At 35.2% G+C, this 17,649-nt stretch overlaps 1 protein-coding gene and 1 long non-coding RNA gene across 3 annotated transcripts in view; one reads left to right on the top strand and one right to left on the bottom strand.

Moving 5' to 3' along the window:
- Nucleotides 1-6,880: 6,880 nt before the first annotated feature.
- kcnn3 (potassium intermediate/small conductance calcium-activated channel, subfamily N, member 3) overlaps nucleotides 6,881-17,649 on the bottom strand; it is a 128,384-nt gene continuing 117,615 nt past the window's right edge. For both annotated transcript variants that reach the window (XM_087286938.1, XM_087286939.1), the window contains one exon: nucleotides 6,881-8,232. In XM_087286938.1, coding sequence (XP_087143064.1) covers nucleotides 7,897-8,232 — 336 coding nt within the window. In that variant the 3' untranslated portion in view covers nucleotides 6,881-7,896. The remainder of the gene's footprint in view (nucleotides 8,233-17,649) is intronic.
- On the top strand, nucleotides 10,941-17,386 carry LOC147840275 (uncharacterized). Its single transcript, XR_015511378.1, has 2 exons — nucleotides 10,941-13,336; nucleotides 14,762-17,386. It is a non-coding gene; the product is annotated as an uncharacterized LOC147840275 (long non-coding RNA).

Here is a 17,649-nt window from a genome sequence, read left to right as displayed (position 1 = left end):
CTGTTATCCTTTTTACATTTACTTTCATGCTTAAAAAACAAAAGAAATACAAATTTCAGGAATGTATTTTTCATTAATAAATAGAAAATGTATTGTTACAACTTGTTCACTGATGCAACAATTTAGGTTCCTTCTTGGTAAAAACTACAAAGGTTTATGAATTAGGGAATTATTTTAGATGGATAAAATTAAAGCACAGTTATATCAATTAACAACAATGTTTTCAACCTGGAATACCTCTATTGCACAATATTGCTTCTACTTGCCATATAGTACTTTTGTAGTCTGTCTCAATGTGTATAGTTAAAACCCTTGTGTGTTTTTGGGGATGCCTTCATCTACTCTGGGGTGATTTTGAAAATGAACTTGGCCACAACATTTTCTGTGTAACAGCAAATTGAATGACTTTTGGTTATAAATTTTATTCTGATACATACTTTGGGAAAATGCTTTAAAAAAAGTTTTTCAAAAAACTCAACAACAGACTCTGGGTAAATTTACTACCCTTTCATTATGTTGGTGGCTGTTTTTGCTCCACTGACTTCCATTATAATGACCTTTTGTTTTATTGCAAAGCCATGAAAACTTATAATCATGTATTGGTGGTTTTTCCTGATGGTAAGAGTTACTATTTTTAATTTTTGCTGTAGACCATCAGTTGCAGTGCAGCAAGTTGCAACACAGTCTCATTCTGAAAATGTAGCCCTATATACTATTACATTTCTGGAGATCGAGAATTATATAGCCAAAAGTATAGTACGTATGACTGCATTTCGTCATTGAAATGAACCGTTACGGGGTGGTATGATGCCGTTCCTTTTTGCACTTAGTAGCTGACTGCTTACCTTCATATGGATGGCTTTCCCGTTATAACCAGTTTGTCCAGTTAGCTCACCATGTACGTTGGCGGACTTGAGATGCAGAGGAGCAATGATGGGGTTTGAGTCTGGCGAAGAACAGTTAAGTCAGGTCAGGTAAGACAAAAACAGAGTCCAAAAAGTAAAATGAACAAGTAAATAACTGGATGAGAATGGGGTAAAATCTGAAAAAGTGGTAAAAATCAGGTGAGGGCTTTTCTTTTTTTGGGTTGCCTTTTAAGATTTTCAGTTGGGTTTAGGGAAGTGGGTGTTTGGGTCAATCTGTGCTTTTGAAAACACTATTGGTTTAGGGAAGGAGGAGGGTGGGTCAGTAGATCGGTCAGTCAATCGATCAGTCAGTCAGTCAGTTGACAGCGGCCTCTGGCGGATTTACTTGAGAACAGCAGGTGCAAATGGCACTCGTGAGATAAATTTGAGGTCTTCAGACATGTATATGGTGGTATGTTTTAAAAATGAGCAAAACGTAGTGTCTTTTATATGGTGTTATCTGGTGTACACTACAACATATATGAGTGTGAATTTGTAAGAGTGAGAGAGACCTTTGCACACTTATCTTGATATGTCTGACAAAATCAAAATAATCACATCAGCTCTCATAACTTAGTAAGCATTTCTATGCAAGTGTATTTATGTACACGCTATAATTTGCTCTCATAGTCCACAGAATTCCATATAAAAGGATTAACAGAGCCAACTGATCATCAACAGTAAAAAATATACATTTTACCTCATTTCAACAGGGAAACCCACCAACAATCAAGAATGCATGATTATATGGTGTCAGGGCTTTGCAGTCAAAAGAATGTCAATATAATCAATGGGGCAAAAACAGCCATGAGCATAACAAAAGGTAGTAAATAATGCACGAGGATTAAATATTTATAGTTTATTTAAATGACAGCTACAGTATTTTAATTATGCACAGTTTAAAAACTGCTATGATGTTTAGTTTCACTTTATGTCTACACATGTAGTGGAATGACAATAAAGTCCAACTTGAACTTCCACTTGACTAAAAGCAACTGAAATATGGCAAAAAAAGACCTTAATCATATATAATCACTATTACAAGCATAAAAATTATCGTTCAATTTTTTTTACATTATATTCATCAATCAATCTTGAAGACAAACAAAAATGTCATAATATAATGTTGCATTTTTAATTGAATGGAGAGGAAATCAAATTGTCCATTAGTATTAAGAATATTCTATTGATCATATCTAATTCATTTCAGAAATAAATGTACAGTGGTAAATATAAATATAATAGTAATGGCAGGTAAATTGGTGTAATGCTTCTTGCGTCTCAAGAAAAGTGAGACATTTAAAATTAAATGAAAATAATTCAATTTCTGCATAGACATTATACTCTCAAATATAAATTGCACCCCGAATTACCTTAATCAGACTCCATTTACTCATTTATTAATGAAAAAGCCAGTCAACCATTATCAAGGACCCTTAGTCAGTCTGTCCTGCTTTCCCTTTTCTCCCTCAATCTATATTCAGCTTATGGCAATGGCACCATCATTATAATATCAAACGGCTGACTACTTTCAGCAATTTAGCAATTTTCTTACACTGCTTTACAAACATGAAAAAATAGGTACTGTATTGCAAAGCAAACTGTTAAATTTTCAAATAGTTTTCAGTATATATATATATATATATATATATATATATATATATATTTATATATATATATATATATATATATATATATATATATATATATATATATATATATATATATATATATAAACAGCCATGAGCATAACAAAAGGTATAATGTATATAAATAAAGGTGTATCAGCAAATACATTAAAATATGTATTTGTAAAATATGTAATAATATTTGCAGTTTAAAAATTTACACTTACTTAAAGAGGTATTAACTCCCAGTGCTGTTAATATATTGAAGTTACTATTTAGCCACATCATGTTGGTGTTTTGTAACATCTTTTTTTATGAGGTGGGTTGTTAGCCAAACGGTTAACCCCCCTACAGGGAGCACCAGGACTTACAGTGCGGACAATTTAGCTTATTATAATTTTTAAGCATATATTTAGGCCGGGATTTGAATATAGACTCATACGCACCTTGGAGATTAGGTCATATCAAGATTGTTTTAATTTTGTTATTGAGTCAAGAGATAATTCTTTGAGATCATAACTCTCAATGAGACATAATATAAAAGCTGACTTTGTCACTCACCATTTGTAGCATCCTCTCTGCTGTCAGTGTGTTGTTCACAGGCTCACCGGTGCTGAGAGGTAACAGCAGCTTCAACACTGAGTGTAATCAATGAGCTCATTAACAAAATCACCTAAACTGCTCTCTCCATCATGGGCACGTTGAAACTGCAGCTACTAGAATTAACTACAATACACAAATGTATACTGCTGCTGGCACAACAATTTTTTTTCAGAGCATTTTTTAAAGCATAGACACAAGAAAAAATTCAACTAGTTTATCTCAATTGTGAGTGCTAGGCTAAATTTGGAGTTACAAGCACTGGTTGTTCCAATCCATTGCTGTTGATTTTTCAAGTAGCCTATTTGATTGTCATTATCCTTATTATACACAGTATTATGGGGACAGATTTTTTCAAACTCAAAGTATATGTTTACGATGTAAAGTAAAGATATGTAAAAATGTCAGTAAAATATATAAAAAATTCTACATTCAAATTGGCAAATTTCTTGAATTTAAAAAGGAAGTTGTCTGTGGCAAAGTGCGGAGGTTGCTAACTCAAAGTATTCACAAATTAACAAAAAATAAATACAGAAACATTAGTCAGTTTGTGAGAATTTGTTTTGTATAAATCCAAAATAAATCCATAATTAAAAGGCTCCAGTTTTGATGTAAAATAAGCCCTCAGGACAAAATACCCATCACATCATTTATTATACCCCACTGAAAATGTACATTTTTTGGATCAGAGGGAAGTGTGCCAGTACCAGTGCCTTTAAATGAAAATGAGCTGGTTCTCCCTGCCCACCCTCTGCTGACATTTTATTTCAGGATAACCAGAGCTGGATGTCACGATAAACACAACAAAAAGACAGAAAGCAACTCAGACACAATGGAACAGAGACCAACAGTCATAAATACCCAACACAATCTCACGGCAATTCGTAACTTTTTCATTTAGTGGCTAATTCGTATTAATTCGTACGATCTAATTTTCACAATTTAGTACGATTTGCTTATACCCCAATGACGGTTGGGGTTAGGGGTGGGGTCAGGTGCCACGCCTCCTTTTTAAAATCGTACCATTTCGTACGACTGAACTCGTACGAATTCGTACGAATTAGCCACTAAACTGGCAAAACGTAAAATACTTACGTTTTCTCGTGAGATCAGGCTGAAATACCACAGCAAGATGAACAAATCACAAAAATGACATTATTATAAGTTTGTTTGTGTTTTTAAAAAGATGTGCTGTTTTTGCTACTTGCGCCAAATGTGACAGGATGCCCTCCCACTTACCAGGTAAATATGCTGCTGTATATAAATCTATCATAGCCATAAGTAACTGTCAGGGACAGATTTAAAAAATAAGCAAGATAAGCGGCCACTTAGGGACCCAGGAAATCTGAAGGCCCCCAAATAAATACATAGAAGTATATATGATATTATAAATTAGATGAAGTCAGAATTATTAAATCCCCTGAATTATTAGCACCCTTTTATTTTTTCCCCGGAATTTCTGTTTAACAGAGATTTTTTCAACACATTTCTAAACATAATAGTTTTAAAAACTCATTTGCAACCACTGATTTATTTTATTTTTGCCATGATGACAGTAAATAATATTTTACAAGTTATTTTTCAAGACACTTCTATACAGCTTAAAGTGACGAAGGCTTAACTAGGTTGATTAGGTTAGGTTAGCGTAATTAGGAAACTTATCGTATAATGATGGTTTGTTCTGTAGACTATCGAAATATAGCTTAAAATGGCTAATAATTTTGACCTTAAAAATGGTTTTTAAAAAATAAAAGCTGATTTTATTCATGCTGAAATAAAACAAACAAGACTTTCTCCAAAAGAAAAAAAATATTATCAGACCATAAAAATTTCCTTGCTCTGTTAAACATTATTTGGGAATTATAAAAAATAAATAAATGAAATTGGTAACACTTTACAATAAGGTTCATTAGTTAATGCGTTTACTAACATGAACAACACATGTACAGCATTTATTAATCATAATTGAACATTTACTAATGCATTATTAACATCCAAGTCTATGCTTGTTAACATTAGTTAATGCACCATGAGTAAACATGAACTAACAATGAACTACTGTATTTTCATTAACTAACGTTAACTAACATGAAACAAATACAGTAGCAAATGTATTGTTCATTGTTTGTTCATGTTAGTAAATCCATTAATTAACATTAACTAATGAACCTTATTGTAAAGTGTGACCATAAAACTCAAAGGGGGGCTGATAAATCTAACAAGTTCTAAAAATTCTGAATTCAACTGTATATAACATTGTTTTCTATCATATTTTGTGAAGTGAGGGTCTTAATTTCTCATTTTAATGTAATTATTACATCTGCTAAATGTGTTCCCCACCTTTATTTATGAACCAGTCCAGCAGTTAAATCAGTACAGATTTAGTTTTTAAAGCGATTTTTTTATGTTTAGTTGTGAATTCATCTTAAGAAAACAAATCATTTCTAAAGTTTCACAAAGTACTTTACATTTTATTATTATTTTGCATTAAGATAAAATATAGAAAATAAGATCGAATTATGAACTTTTGGGCCGCTTGGCTGGAATTGTTTAGGGCCCCAAAATCACTAACTCTGCCCAGTGTGTAAATAAACTGGGACTCCTTTAATATATGTTTTAATGCATGCTTTCTAGTATGATTAACACTTTGGTAACAGGCATACTATGAATATTTTAGCTCATTTCAACCATTAAAGCATAATTACTCATTTCTGAGATATTTAGAATAAATACTTAATAAATCTGATATTAATTATTAAAGCTGAAATTGGATGGTGATGAATTACATCAGCCTTTGTAGTGAAAAAAAGCTTGGGCCCAGTAGGCCTAATCAGTCTGGCAAACAATCATGGTTACTAAACTTTACCGCTAATAAAATCATGGTTAATTTTCACAAGGGAAGACAATATAATGCAACATGAAAATAAACATTAAACTAGTAGCTAAGTAAATAGTAACGTGTATTTATATACCGCATTTATTGTGTATGGCCATACACCCAAGGAGCTTCACAATCATGAGAAGTGGTCTCCCCACTCCACCACCAGTGTGCAGCATCCACTTGGATGATGCAATGGCAGCCACAGGACAATTTCCCCAGTGCACTCACCACACACCAGCTATAGATGGAACGGAGAGACTGAGAGCCAATTCGGTGGATGGGTAAGGGAATTTGGCCAGGACACCGGTGTTACATCTCTACTCTTTAAGCGAAGTGCCATCAGAATTTTAATGACCACTGAGAGTCAGGAACTCATTTAATAACAACATTAATAAATTAAACTAAAACGAATTTAGGCGAGGCAGTGGCGCAGTAGGTAGTGGTGTCGCCTCACAGCAAGAAGGTTGCTGGGTCGCTGGTTTGAACCTCGGCTCAGTTGGCGTTTCTGTGTGGAGTTTGCATGTTCTCCTTGCCTTTGCGTGGGTTTCCTCCAGGTGCTCCGGTTTACCCCACAGTCCAAAGACATGTGGTGGTGAATTGGGTAGGCTAAATTGTCCGTAGTGTATGAGTGTGTGTAAATGTGTGTGTGGATGGTTCCCAGAGATGGGTTGCAGCTGGAAGGGCATTCGCTGCGTAAAAACCTGCTGGATAAGTTGGCGGTTTATTCCGTTGTAGCGATTAATAAAGGGACTAAGCCGACAAGAAAATTAATGAATGAAGGAATGAAAACGAATTTAGGGCTGCAAATTTAAGAGGCAAACAAAAATGGTCTTGTCATTCACACAATGATACACACACACAGACAGTCATTTATAGATATATACTTTATTAATTCTCTCTGGTAAAATAAAATTACAAAATAATTTCAACCTCAAACGGCACCTCCCTTATCTATAATTAATATAAATAAAATCATTATTTATACAGCAATCATAATTTCCAATGACGAATGAGAAGAATGCTATCTTATAATCTTATAATAAATATGAGCTATAACTGCGTTAGTAATTATTAATGGTAAAAAACTGAGCGATACAAAGCTAAGTTTTCAGTAATAGCATACTGTACAATATTCCAAGAGGATGTAACTCAGTATTCCGGCCACAGGATGTCACTATTAGTCAGTTTTCAAAATGGTCTCTCCTTCAAAATGGGGTCAGAAGTAAAATAGTCTCTTATTTCAACGCCATTATAACAAGCAATTCCACTAAGAAAATGACTATAATCACTCATTCTACAGTTATTTCAGTGTGAGCAGCTGTTCCACCTTGATGGGGTGGTTTTTATAATTTATCGACTGGCTTCAGCGTCGCTCCTCCAAATAATGCTTCTTTCAAATGGCTGTTAGTCTCTTGCAGACTGTAAAAAAGGTGCTGTCCAGATCTCCAGATCATAACATTCTCAGCTGCTGATTATTTATACTCTCTATAACCACTCCCACCCTCCCCTCCTAGGTTTGCAACACACACCATTCCAGTCAACTATAGACAGAGAGCACTTTGGTAGCAAAGACGGAGTCAGAGAAAGTGTAAGTAAGAGTCCATGCATGTTAACATGTCTGAGTTAGTTAGTCTTCTAAAATCAATACATTCATGGTAACAGTAGAGGACGTCCGTCTTGTGGACTATAGGAAATATGGCAGTTTTGTCATCATAGAGGTTTTGTGCAAATGTTAGCATCTCCTCCATCTCTGTGAGATACTCAAGCTGCGCAATGCTCATAGTTACAGTGCATCGTATGCGTGTGAATGTTTATGTCATTTCTCTGCTTCCGCTAATTGTCCGTCTTGCAGCCCAGGAGGGAACATCCTGCACCGGCACTCTCAACAACTGGAGCTGCTGGTGTTGGGACTGTCCTCTGCGGGCTGAGTTGAGGGGATGGAGCCTGAGCCGGAGGGGGGGTTGGCTAGAGGCAGGCTGGCAGCAGTGGGTGAGAGCGCGGAGGGCACAGTGGGGCTCAGAACCTTGGCATCACGCTCACGCAGCAGTTGAACGAGCGCCGCATGCTGGGAGCTGAGCGTGGCCGACAAGTGAGCGGGCAGAGCATTAAAGCCGGCCGTCAAACGCTCCACCCGCTGCTCCAGACTCAACATCTGCCTCTCCAGATCCTCACTTCGGTCGTTCAGCTCTGACATCAGTTCATACATGACGCTCTGCATCTGTGTAGAGAGAGAAGGATAGATAAATGAAAAACTTTGGTGGTAAGCATGCTGTAGCCAGCAGGGGTGGATTTATTGATTTAAGGGCCCTAAGCAATTCCAACCAAGGGTCCAAGCAATCTTAAATTTCAGCCTTTGTACTTTTATTTATTTTCTGTTTACTTATATTGCTGTTTTTTCTCTCTTCTTTTCTGTGTTTTATGTTATTGCAATCTCTACATTTTAAAATATTTGTTTCCTTAAAAAAAAACAACGTTATATTAGATGGGTATTATTATCTCCAGGTATTTATTTGGGGCCCCCAGATTTCCTGGGACCCTAAGCAACCGTTTACCTCACTTATTGGGTAAATCTGCCCTTTGTAACCAGCTATACTGGTGATCAAAATTATTATATCACCTTAAAGATCTGAAAATATTGAACATTTTTGCCCATAATTGGCCCATTTGATTCTTGTGACAGTTTTTATGTAACTAGCTAATTATTTATATGTGCCTGCCTTTAAGCAATATACGGACTCCACCCTCCCCGCACTCCTTTTTGTAAACCGATAATAAACAGGCTAACAATGGTGCTTTTTATTTTCTACAATTGGAGCAATCCTGGCATGTAGTCTGCTGTGAGTTTGGATGTAAATATAAAGGCTAACAGGTGTCTTTACACAGAACCCCAGCTTTTAGGCAACAGCAAAATGGTTTAGTTTTATATATGAAAGGTATTTGGTTGTGTGTGCTATTTTATTTTTTTACTTTTTATACATAATTTGTGTTTGTTTGATTACCGTTAGCAAACGGCAACTTAATTTCACTCATGTTTAGAAGGAGGTAATCTTCCTGTCATGCAGAGCTGTGTATGTTATTAATGGGTAGTTTTTAGGTTTTATGGTAACCAGCATATTTTCATATACAGATGTTTGTTTAAATAGATTTAACAATGATAATGGTATCTGTAATTTCAATCCATAATAAATTATATGCACAGGACACAGCCTGGGGTGATCTTGCATTTTGTCACTTGGAAACAACTTAAAATATACATTCAGACAAACATATGCATGACTTTATAAAGTAATTTGGACATTAATAAAGAGGCGAAATGAAGGCTGGTAGTGGTGAAACAAATCACAACTCTCACTGTTCGGATCACATTATGTTTTTTTTTAGTCACGGATCAGACCATTTTTCAGATTAGCCAAAAAAGGGAGGAGACAAATCACAATTGTGATTGTAATCTTTACCATAATATCAGTGGTTTTATATAAACTATAAAATGTTATCCCAGTACTTCTGTGTTATTTGTCTGTTTTATATGACTAAAGACTCTTTCTTGATTTTTTGTATTTTTTCAAACACAGATTTGAATGCAGCAATTCGAAGGATTAATAAACTTATGCAAACCTCCTTCATTTATAATTTTTCTTGCGTGGGTGTTGAGATCCTGATCTTTGAATAATTAATCGTGCAGCTTACACTGAATGCATTACTGCAGGCTAAACAGGTGGTTAAAGAAAACACCTTTAATAACCTAAGAAACCCACCACATCCTGAATAACATACCCCAACTTCTTCCGTCATTATATTTTACAGGAAAGCCTAAAAGCTTTCATACATGTGATTTGAATTGAAGTGAGAGATGATCTCTCTGCTATCGTTACAAATTTAAGATTAATCTTCAAGTAAAAAAAAGTATTAATCCATGTGGTGATTTTGTGAAGGGGGGAGGGGGTGGGCAAATTAAAAGATCATCAGGATATTATAAAATTATCAAATGCTATCAAAATAGTACAATATTAACCCTTGTACAACAAATCTAAAGGCCAGCATGAAGGCGATGCTGTAGGGCTGTGCGATATGGCAAAAATGAAATCTTGATAATTATTTTCCATACTGAACGATAACGATAAATATTTCTATATAAGTTGTTAATACTTCCAGATTTAAAAGAGAACCCCAACAATCACTGAAGCCACAAAAATTAGAGGGTCCATTAAATGAACCCTCATAAATTTTTGGTGACTGAAAATTTGGCAAATCATTTTCATTGTTGCACATTTCTGCTGTTTGATTGCCACTTAGATCAATATAGAGTAAAAATGTTGAGCGCTTGTCATTGTTATTGACATAAATTTTATCGCGATTCGATATAATATCGTTTATCGATCCAGCCCTACTACATTCATTAAACATTTTGTATAAATTATATAGAACAAAAGTTGCCATTCACCATTAATACATCAATTCTTTTTAATGTAAACAATTACAATATAAAATGTGTTAATATATTGCTGTTTTAAACCCTGGCCATGGCCATGTAGTAAGTTGAAGGGAGGGATGCAGGAAAGAGAGCACAGATACTGTACAGGACTGAAGAAAGATGAAACAGAAACACTACAGATGATAAATGAAGCAATAAATGCCCATAGGAAATCAAAATCTCAAATGAGATCTCTTTAAAGTCAACATGGTGTACACAATCCAATTTACTTCTTGATGTGATATAATTCAGGGGACAGGATTTCAGCAGCAAAGGAAAAATGTTGGACGTCACCATGAAGTAGTACTTTTTTAACAGTCTTGTAGTCTGTAGTTTACAGCAGCGGCAGCAACCAACAACAGTCAATTCTCAGTAGATAAAATCTAAAAAAAAAAGTGTCACTCTAAATGTTTCTTGTTCGAAAATCCATCTCACTCGTACTGTATTTCACAATAGGGAAGAAAAGAATAGAACAGCTTTTGTTTCATGATACCATTAAAAATGAACTCAAACCAAAATTTGTAATAATCTTAAAGTTCATGCCACAACTACAATGACATAAACAGAATGTTACAATCAAACAGTTTGGACTCGATATTTATTATATTGATCTTTATACTTTTTAAGGGGATCAAGAATCCACCATAAAATATACAGTCCAAAATAAAAATAATAATATTGTTTTTAAATCCCTTTCAGAATATTTTTTTCTAGCTCATTAATCCTATAAATGATGAACAAACAGAATGTCAGAATCCAGATGATTTTAAAGATAACTTATTTCAGGTATGACATAACTGTACATCTCTGTTCACAATTGTTTAGCACAGATGGTTCAAAGTTTGTTGAATGCATGTGTACTCTGTGACTTCATTGTGCACTGGTGTGGGCATTAATATAGATATTGTGATCGTTATGGTTACCTTTACAGTCATAGTTCTTGTCATGAACAGGCTTTCATCCATCAAAAATTGATTGGATTGTGAATAGTGGGCATTTCATTCCATTCCAAAGCTGTGATTTGGCTATTGCTTAGCATTATTCAATTGAGACATGAACAGGAATGGAAAGCAGTGGAAGAGCAAGTTATTACATTCTGATAAAAGATTATGATGACAAACAATTTTCTGAATGAATCGCACTAGGACCAGGAATGTGCATTAAGTAAATAGGGTCAATTTTGATCTCATCTCGACTTTAACATCTCTGTTGGTCTGGCTAGACGGCAATAAAAATTAAATAGAGATTAAATTGAGTCTTCTGCTTGAGTCTACATCTTCACCAATTTTTTTCTTATGAGGAAAATCCACTCCAGCAATCTCTCTCTCTTCTTTTTTAGTTTCTCAGTGAGATTCAAGTCAGTCATCTGAATTACACAATCCCCATTAGGCTAATTTTATAGCTTTTCATTCCAGTTGTTTCATTTGATCCTTCTCGCTTTTTTTTTTTTTTTGGAAAGATTCTGACAGTCAGATGGCCCAAATTGTCTTTTGGGTAAGGAGAACTAACATCAGTCTAGAAATAGAGATTTGAAATAATAAGAAAAACAGAACAATGCATAGTCAGTAAAACATTTTCTTAATCTCTGTTTAGGTGTTGTTTTTAACAATTATTCAAATTAGGAAAAAGTTCTTCAGAATACAAAAGAAGATACAGATTACTATTGCATTAGCTATTTAGTTATGCTTTCATGCATCCAAGGTCTCAAACTATTTTTTTTGAAGATGCATTCTTTATAACCCTCTCCCCTGCTCTTCTCTAGTTGGTCAGGTGGCCCAGTCTTTTGTGATTGGCAAACTGCTGACGGCATGTGTTGGAAACAAAATGCCAATTATCATGACCTTTAGCTCTGGAGTTTTTTCAGTCTTCAGCAATTGTAGGACAGTAACAATGAAATATTAATATAAATTTATGCTGAATTTTAAAGTTGAAACAATGGAAGAGCTGCTTGATCCTGCTTGAAGAGCTCAATCCAAACCTCTAGATCAAATATGATTTAAGCAGAATTTAACTTTTAAAAATTAAATATAATATTAATAATAAATACCCTACAATTTCAAGATAAAGGGGTCAAAAATACCATGGCACAGTTTAACTTAATCTCGTACAACTGTTGCAACTTAAAGAGTAAATGAAGGCTGACAATTTGCAGCATTACATTTAGATCTGCACATTGCGTCAGATTTATTTTCACTTTCTTTTTTGCAGCCTGAGAATAATAAAACAACAATACATTTTTCAAGACATGATGGTGACAATGCAAACCAACTGAAACCTTTGAGGGCAGGTGAAAGTAGGCATTGTTTACAGACAGCCTGGAATATATGCGAATTTATACAAAAATACACAACAGTTCTGTCTGGTTTTTTAATCAAATTGGCTAATATCTGTGTGATATTCTGCAGTATCAGAACTAGTACAGCCTCATTACTCGTGTGTATTACTCTGCCCACATACAGTGACAGCAGATGAATAAACTCACTACAGTTTGACAAATAATGCGGCTGTTGGACAACATATAGTACTTTTGAGGCTTATTTAGGTGAGAATGTAGTTGTTTAGATTGAAACTAATATAGTACCTTTTATAAATATGTATAATTTCAGAGATACAGTGCGTCGACATTCATCAGCCTGTAATGAGCAGAGCAAAGACAGTTGACGTTGTCTATTCACAAGATGGCGTCAGAGACCGCATAATAGGCCTTTAGAGGAGAAAAAGTCAAATGCGTAATTTCAAACTACAGCTGATCAAATCAATATAAAACATGTAAATGTCATTTTAAGTCGATCTCTCTCTCTTTTGTATGTTGTAGTGCTGTATTTATATCACAGTAATTGTAATGTATAGAGTGGAGGAACTATGACGTCAATTTGTATGCAAAAACCCGGAAGCGAGTTAGCATTTTAGCACTTCCGGTTCCCTCGTCCCAAAGTCAATGGGTTTTTTGAATGGGGTTTCAGTAAAATCGCTTAAATAAGGTCCGTGGCAAACACCAATTCAATATACTTTCACGTTTTGTTCTACGACATAAAACACATCAGTTACAGCACACTCTTCAACTTTTAAAACGATTATGCTTCTTTAAAAAGACGGTTGCTATCAAGTTGCTAAATGAGACTACAGGCGGCGTAGGGGACATTATACGTCATCGAGCTAATCTGGTCTGGAGCGCAGCTCGCTTGTGTTGGGCGTTTGGATTTTTCTGTGATTTAAGTATTTTCATGAATAGTATTTTATAGTTTGTTGTATTATTCTAATTGAGAAATTAGATTGAGTGTAGATAATTCCTTCACATGTAAAGGCTGTTGAGACACTAATTTGTTGATCATTTATTTTAATTAAACGATATTATGAAGATACTGCTCACCAGTGCAGCCTGTTTCTTTTCTGCTCTCAGTAATGCAAACGTGTGAATAAATGTGTAAAAATACATCCATGTTAACTGTCATTTTAACGTGATCAAGTGATTTCTCGTCTTTTTTTCTTCATCTGATCACATTTAACTGCAGTATTTACACTCCTCCATAAAACGTTCAGCAGATGTGACTGTATGGGCTGTTTTTCGCTGTACGTCGTGACAAAAAAGGAATATTGAATGTTGCTCTGTGTCCATGATGATGGAACTTGCAGGCATTTGATAGACTTCCTCCTCACGCCTAATTTCTATCGTCTTAAGGTAAGTGGGCTGTGTACACGCGAGCGATACACTTATTTAAATATATCTCATAATAATACTATATAGGCACATTTATACACATTTTTAAAACTTTTAGAACAACCGCAAAGCAAAACAGATGTATTTCCCACGTAAAAACGATCCAAAAGGCACAAAGGTCTATGTTTTTTTGCGTATTTATTAGTGTATAAAATATAGTGTGGATTATAATATATAATACACAGAGAGATTAACTCTTTGTCATGGACGTTATTTCTAAAAATAAGCTTGGTAAGTCGTCTGTAGCAGGGTGGGGCTGACGTCACTGACGAGCGCCCCGAGGGCGCTGTAGTCCGTTTATAGCCTAATGTTAGCTTTTCAAGTCTTGCGTTTGCATTTAAGATCCAAAAGTGCTCAATGTTGTATTTTTGTGTGACAATTATCCGGCTGAACAAAACGTGTAAGTGTAATGAACTGTGTTTGAACACAGAGCTTATTATTCGCAATCTTCGAAAACCCTATGGGAAAATCCTATAGGGATTTTCACGAGGGAACCAGTTTTATGCTAGCAGGCGATTAGCCTACAAAGTGACGTCATAGTTCCTTCACTCTATTGAGTATGAGATGGGACTCACATATCAGGAATGCATGTATTTAATGTTGGCCACTGTTTGTATAACCCTGAGTTACTTTTCGTTGGCCATCTGTTTGTTTCTAATGAGTCTCCTGTTTTCAATACTGTAGACTACTTTAGTAAAAAGAAAGGAGAAATGCCTGCATGTGTTTAGCGTTTTTCCTTATCACAAACACAACAGTAATCTAGTAGTTTTTGCGTTGCGTTGGCTTTTTCTTGGTTAATTTTTGTGATCTCCCTTTTGCAACAGATAAATTAATCTCAGTAGACAGATAGCATTTCATGTCGTTCAGTCTAGTGAAGGTGTTTGTTGTTCAGATGTCAGCTGCAGATGTAAAGGAATGGCAGAAGAAAGTATAGTGCCTCATATAAATGGATTTTTAGACTGTCCGTGTTTAATTATCTTTTTTATACACACAATTGTGCCAACAAACTGTTGTATAAACGCAACGTCACAATCGTAGCATTGATATATGCCTGTAAATAGTCACTGGTTGGACATTAAGGCATAAAACATTAAATATTTGAAATAGGCACTATTTTAGGGTGAGGTGGGTGTAGAGGCAGTACGAGTGCTGTTATTTGTTTGTGTGTGTGTGTGCGTGTGTGTGTGTGTGTGTGTGTGTGTGTGTGTGTGTGTGTATGTGTGTATATATAGTGATTTAAGTGAAACTAGGATTAGGTACTGAAACCCAATGACATTAGTTTTTTTATTAGGTTGTTTATTCCTGGTCACTTGATGTATTTTTTTCTGATGAGATGACTACTCGATCATGATAAATGCAAGTGTAAACTCCCTTCGAAATGCATCTGAGAGAGATATAAATCCAATCACTCAAACTACTTCATAACCTGGCCTTGGACACATTCAGACAAAACTGTAGAGGTATTTTTGAATTATTAGGGCCAAACAGAATCTACAGATATTTTAGCTATTTCTGCAAAGAATTTTGTAAAAAAATCTGTGGATTTTTTGGAGAATGATTTTGGGATTATCATAACTAAAAATAATATATAAAATATAAACTTTGGAATTATTGTTAAACCTCTATATTGTATTAGCAACAGCATGATTTTTCTAATTGCACATACTCTACAATGTATCAGCAGCTTGCATATGCACTTTGAGTTAGTTATTCACTATTTACTTTGACCACTGAAGTGGGTATTTGTTTTATTCATAGTCAGAGAAGAAATGAAAAGACAGAAAAACAACACCACTATTGAAGTCAGAAAGTTTGAAACAAGTTGAGGGTGAATAAATAGTAACAGAATTCTCAATTTTTGTTGAGCTATCTCGTTAAAACTTGATGACGTTTCATGAGAGCATCTTAAAGTTTATTTTTCTTGCACTGTTGGCTATTAGTTTTTTTCTGGCTGTAGGCACAAGTCTATTTTTTACACATTACTAAAAAGCAGGACGCAAACACTAAAAAGTGGTGATTTTATTATTTTTTTTGCAGGAAAGTTTTGTTAAATAAAGGGACAGAACATTCAAATTAAAATTATTAAAACGATTTGTAACTAAGTTACAAACTGGGAGGAGAGAAATAAAATACTGAGCAACCCAAATGTATTTACTGTATTATAATACGCTCATAATATGCTTTGATTTTTACCTAATTATCCCAACGACACTCGTTTAGCGATTTATTTGTTCCCAAATCCTTCCTTAGCACTATGCTAATCTGCACTGATTGGTCCGATGACCCAGTCTATTGCAATTAGTCGACTGCGTTCAGCGCGAGACAGAAAGAAATGCCCACCACAGCTTATCAACAATTTTGAAGAAGTCAGAGTATATGTGTGAGCCCAATTCAGGAGTGCTTTAAAGCATTGCAGTTTAACACCAGCATATTGCTCTATTCTTAACCAAATAAAAACAGTTGGACACATTTAGTATGAATCCACACAGTGGCCATAATAACGACAATTGACAAAGGATTGGGAGCTCACAAACACATTTAAATCAGTAAAGAAATTGGCACGCATTTGTAACATGATTTTAGATGCTTTTTTTTAATTTTAATTACATTTAAGTTACTTACACTTGTGAAATGGAAGAAGAACTGAGCCATAAACTGTTTACTGTTAAGTTCCTGTCAAACTCTGACAAATTTCATATATCAATAGTCTTTTCTGATCCTTCCTTTAACAAACGGCAGACGAATCCCCTGTTGTAAGGGTGTAGATTGCTAAAGCACTCATCAGAAAAATAATGGGAACACAGCACAATGCTGGGGCTATAATGCTGAGGTATTTATGCTGAGTGTTTGTGGGCGGAGTTTCAATTTTCACAGATTTGCGCACGCAACAAATTGGCGTGGCTTGAGTTCCATTTCAAAGTCACGCTGACACTGCTAAAAATTTGTTACCCCGACGATTCAATTAAACCACTCTGAGTCGACACTTTTTTTAGATGAATCAATAGTTTTAAACATGGCACACTCAGATTTAAGCCTTAGCTGGATATTTCTCTTCACTTAGAGCTGTGTTACACACTGCGTGGAAGGTCATTTTCAAAAACCCATAATAGGGGCTCTTAAAATATCAAAGGAAAAAACGGTCTACAGTCCAAGATCACGCACTCCCTTTCACATGCGCAAAAAGGAATAAAAACCCTAGATACTGTACATTCAGAAAAATGACCAGACACACACACACACACACACACACACACACACACGCACGCACGCACACTCAGCCATCAGAAGAAAATCTCTTGAATTGCACACATTTTCAATCATTCTTCAGCTTCCTGTCTCTCTCCCCTCCCACCCTCTCCTCGCTCCCACTGTCATCCCTGCTTTAACACTTGTTCAGGTTGCTAGGAGACACAAAGCCACAGAAACAAACGGGTCAGCATGGAAAC

Source organism: Danio rerio, chromosome 16 (genome assembly GCF_052040795.2).
Source record: "Danio rerio strain M-AB ecotype USA chromosome 16, GRCz13ab, whole genome shotgun sequence".
Taxonomy (NCBI): Eukaryota; Metazoa; Chordata; class Actinopteri; order Cypriniformes; family Danionidae; genus Danio; species Danio rerio.
Note: the sequence above shows the minus strand (reverse complement) of the source record. Positions and strands in the feature narration are given on the sequence as shown.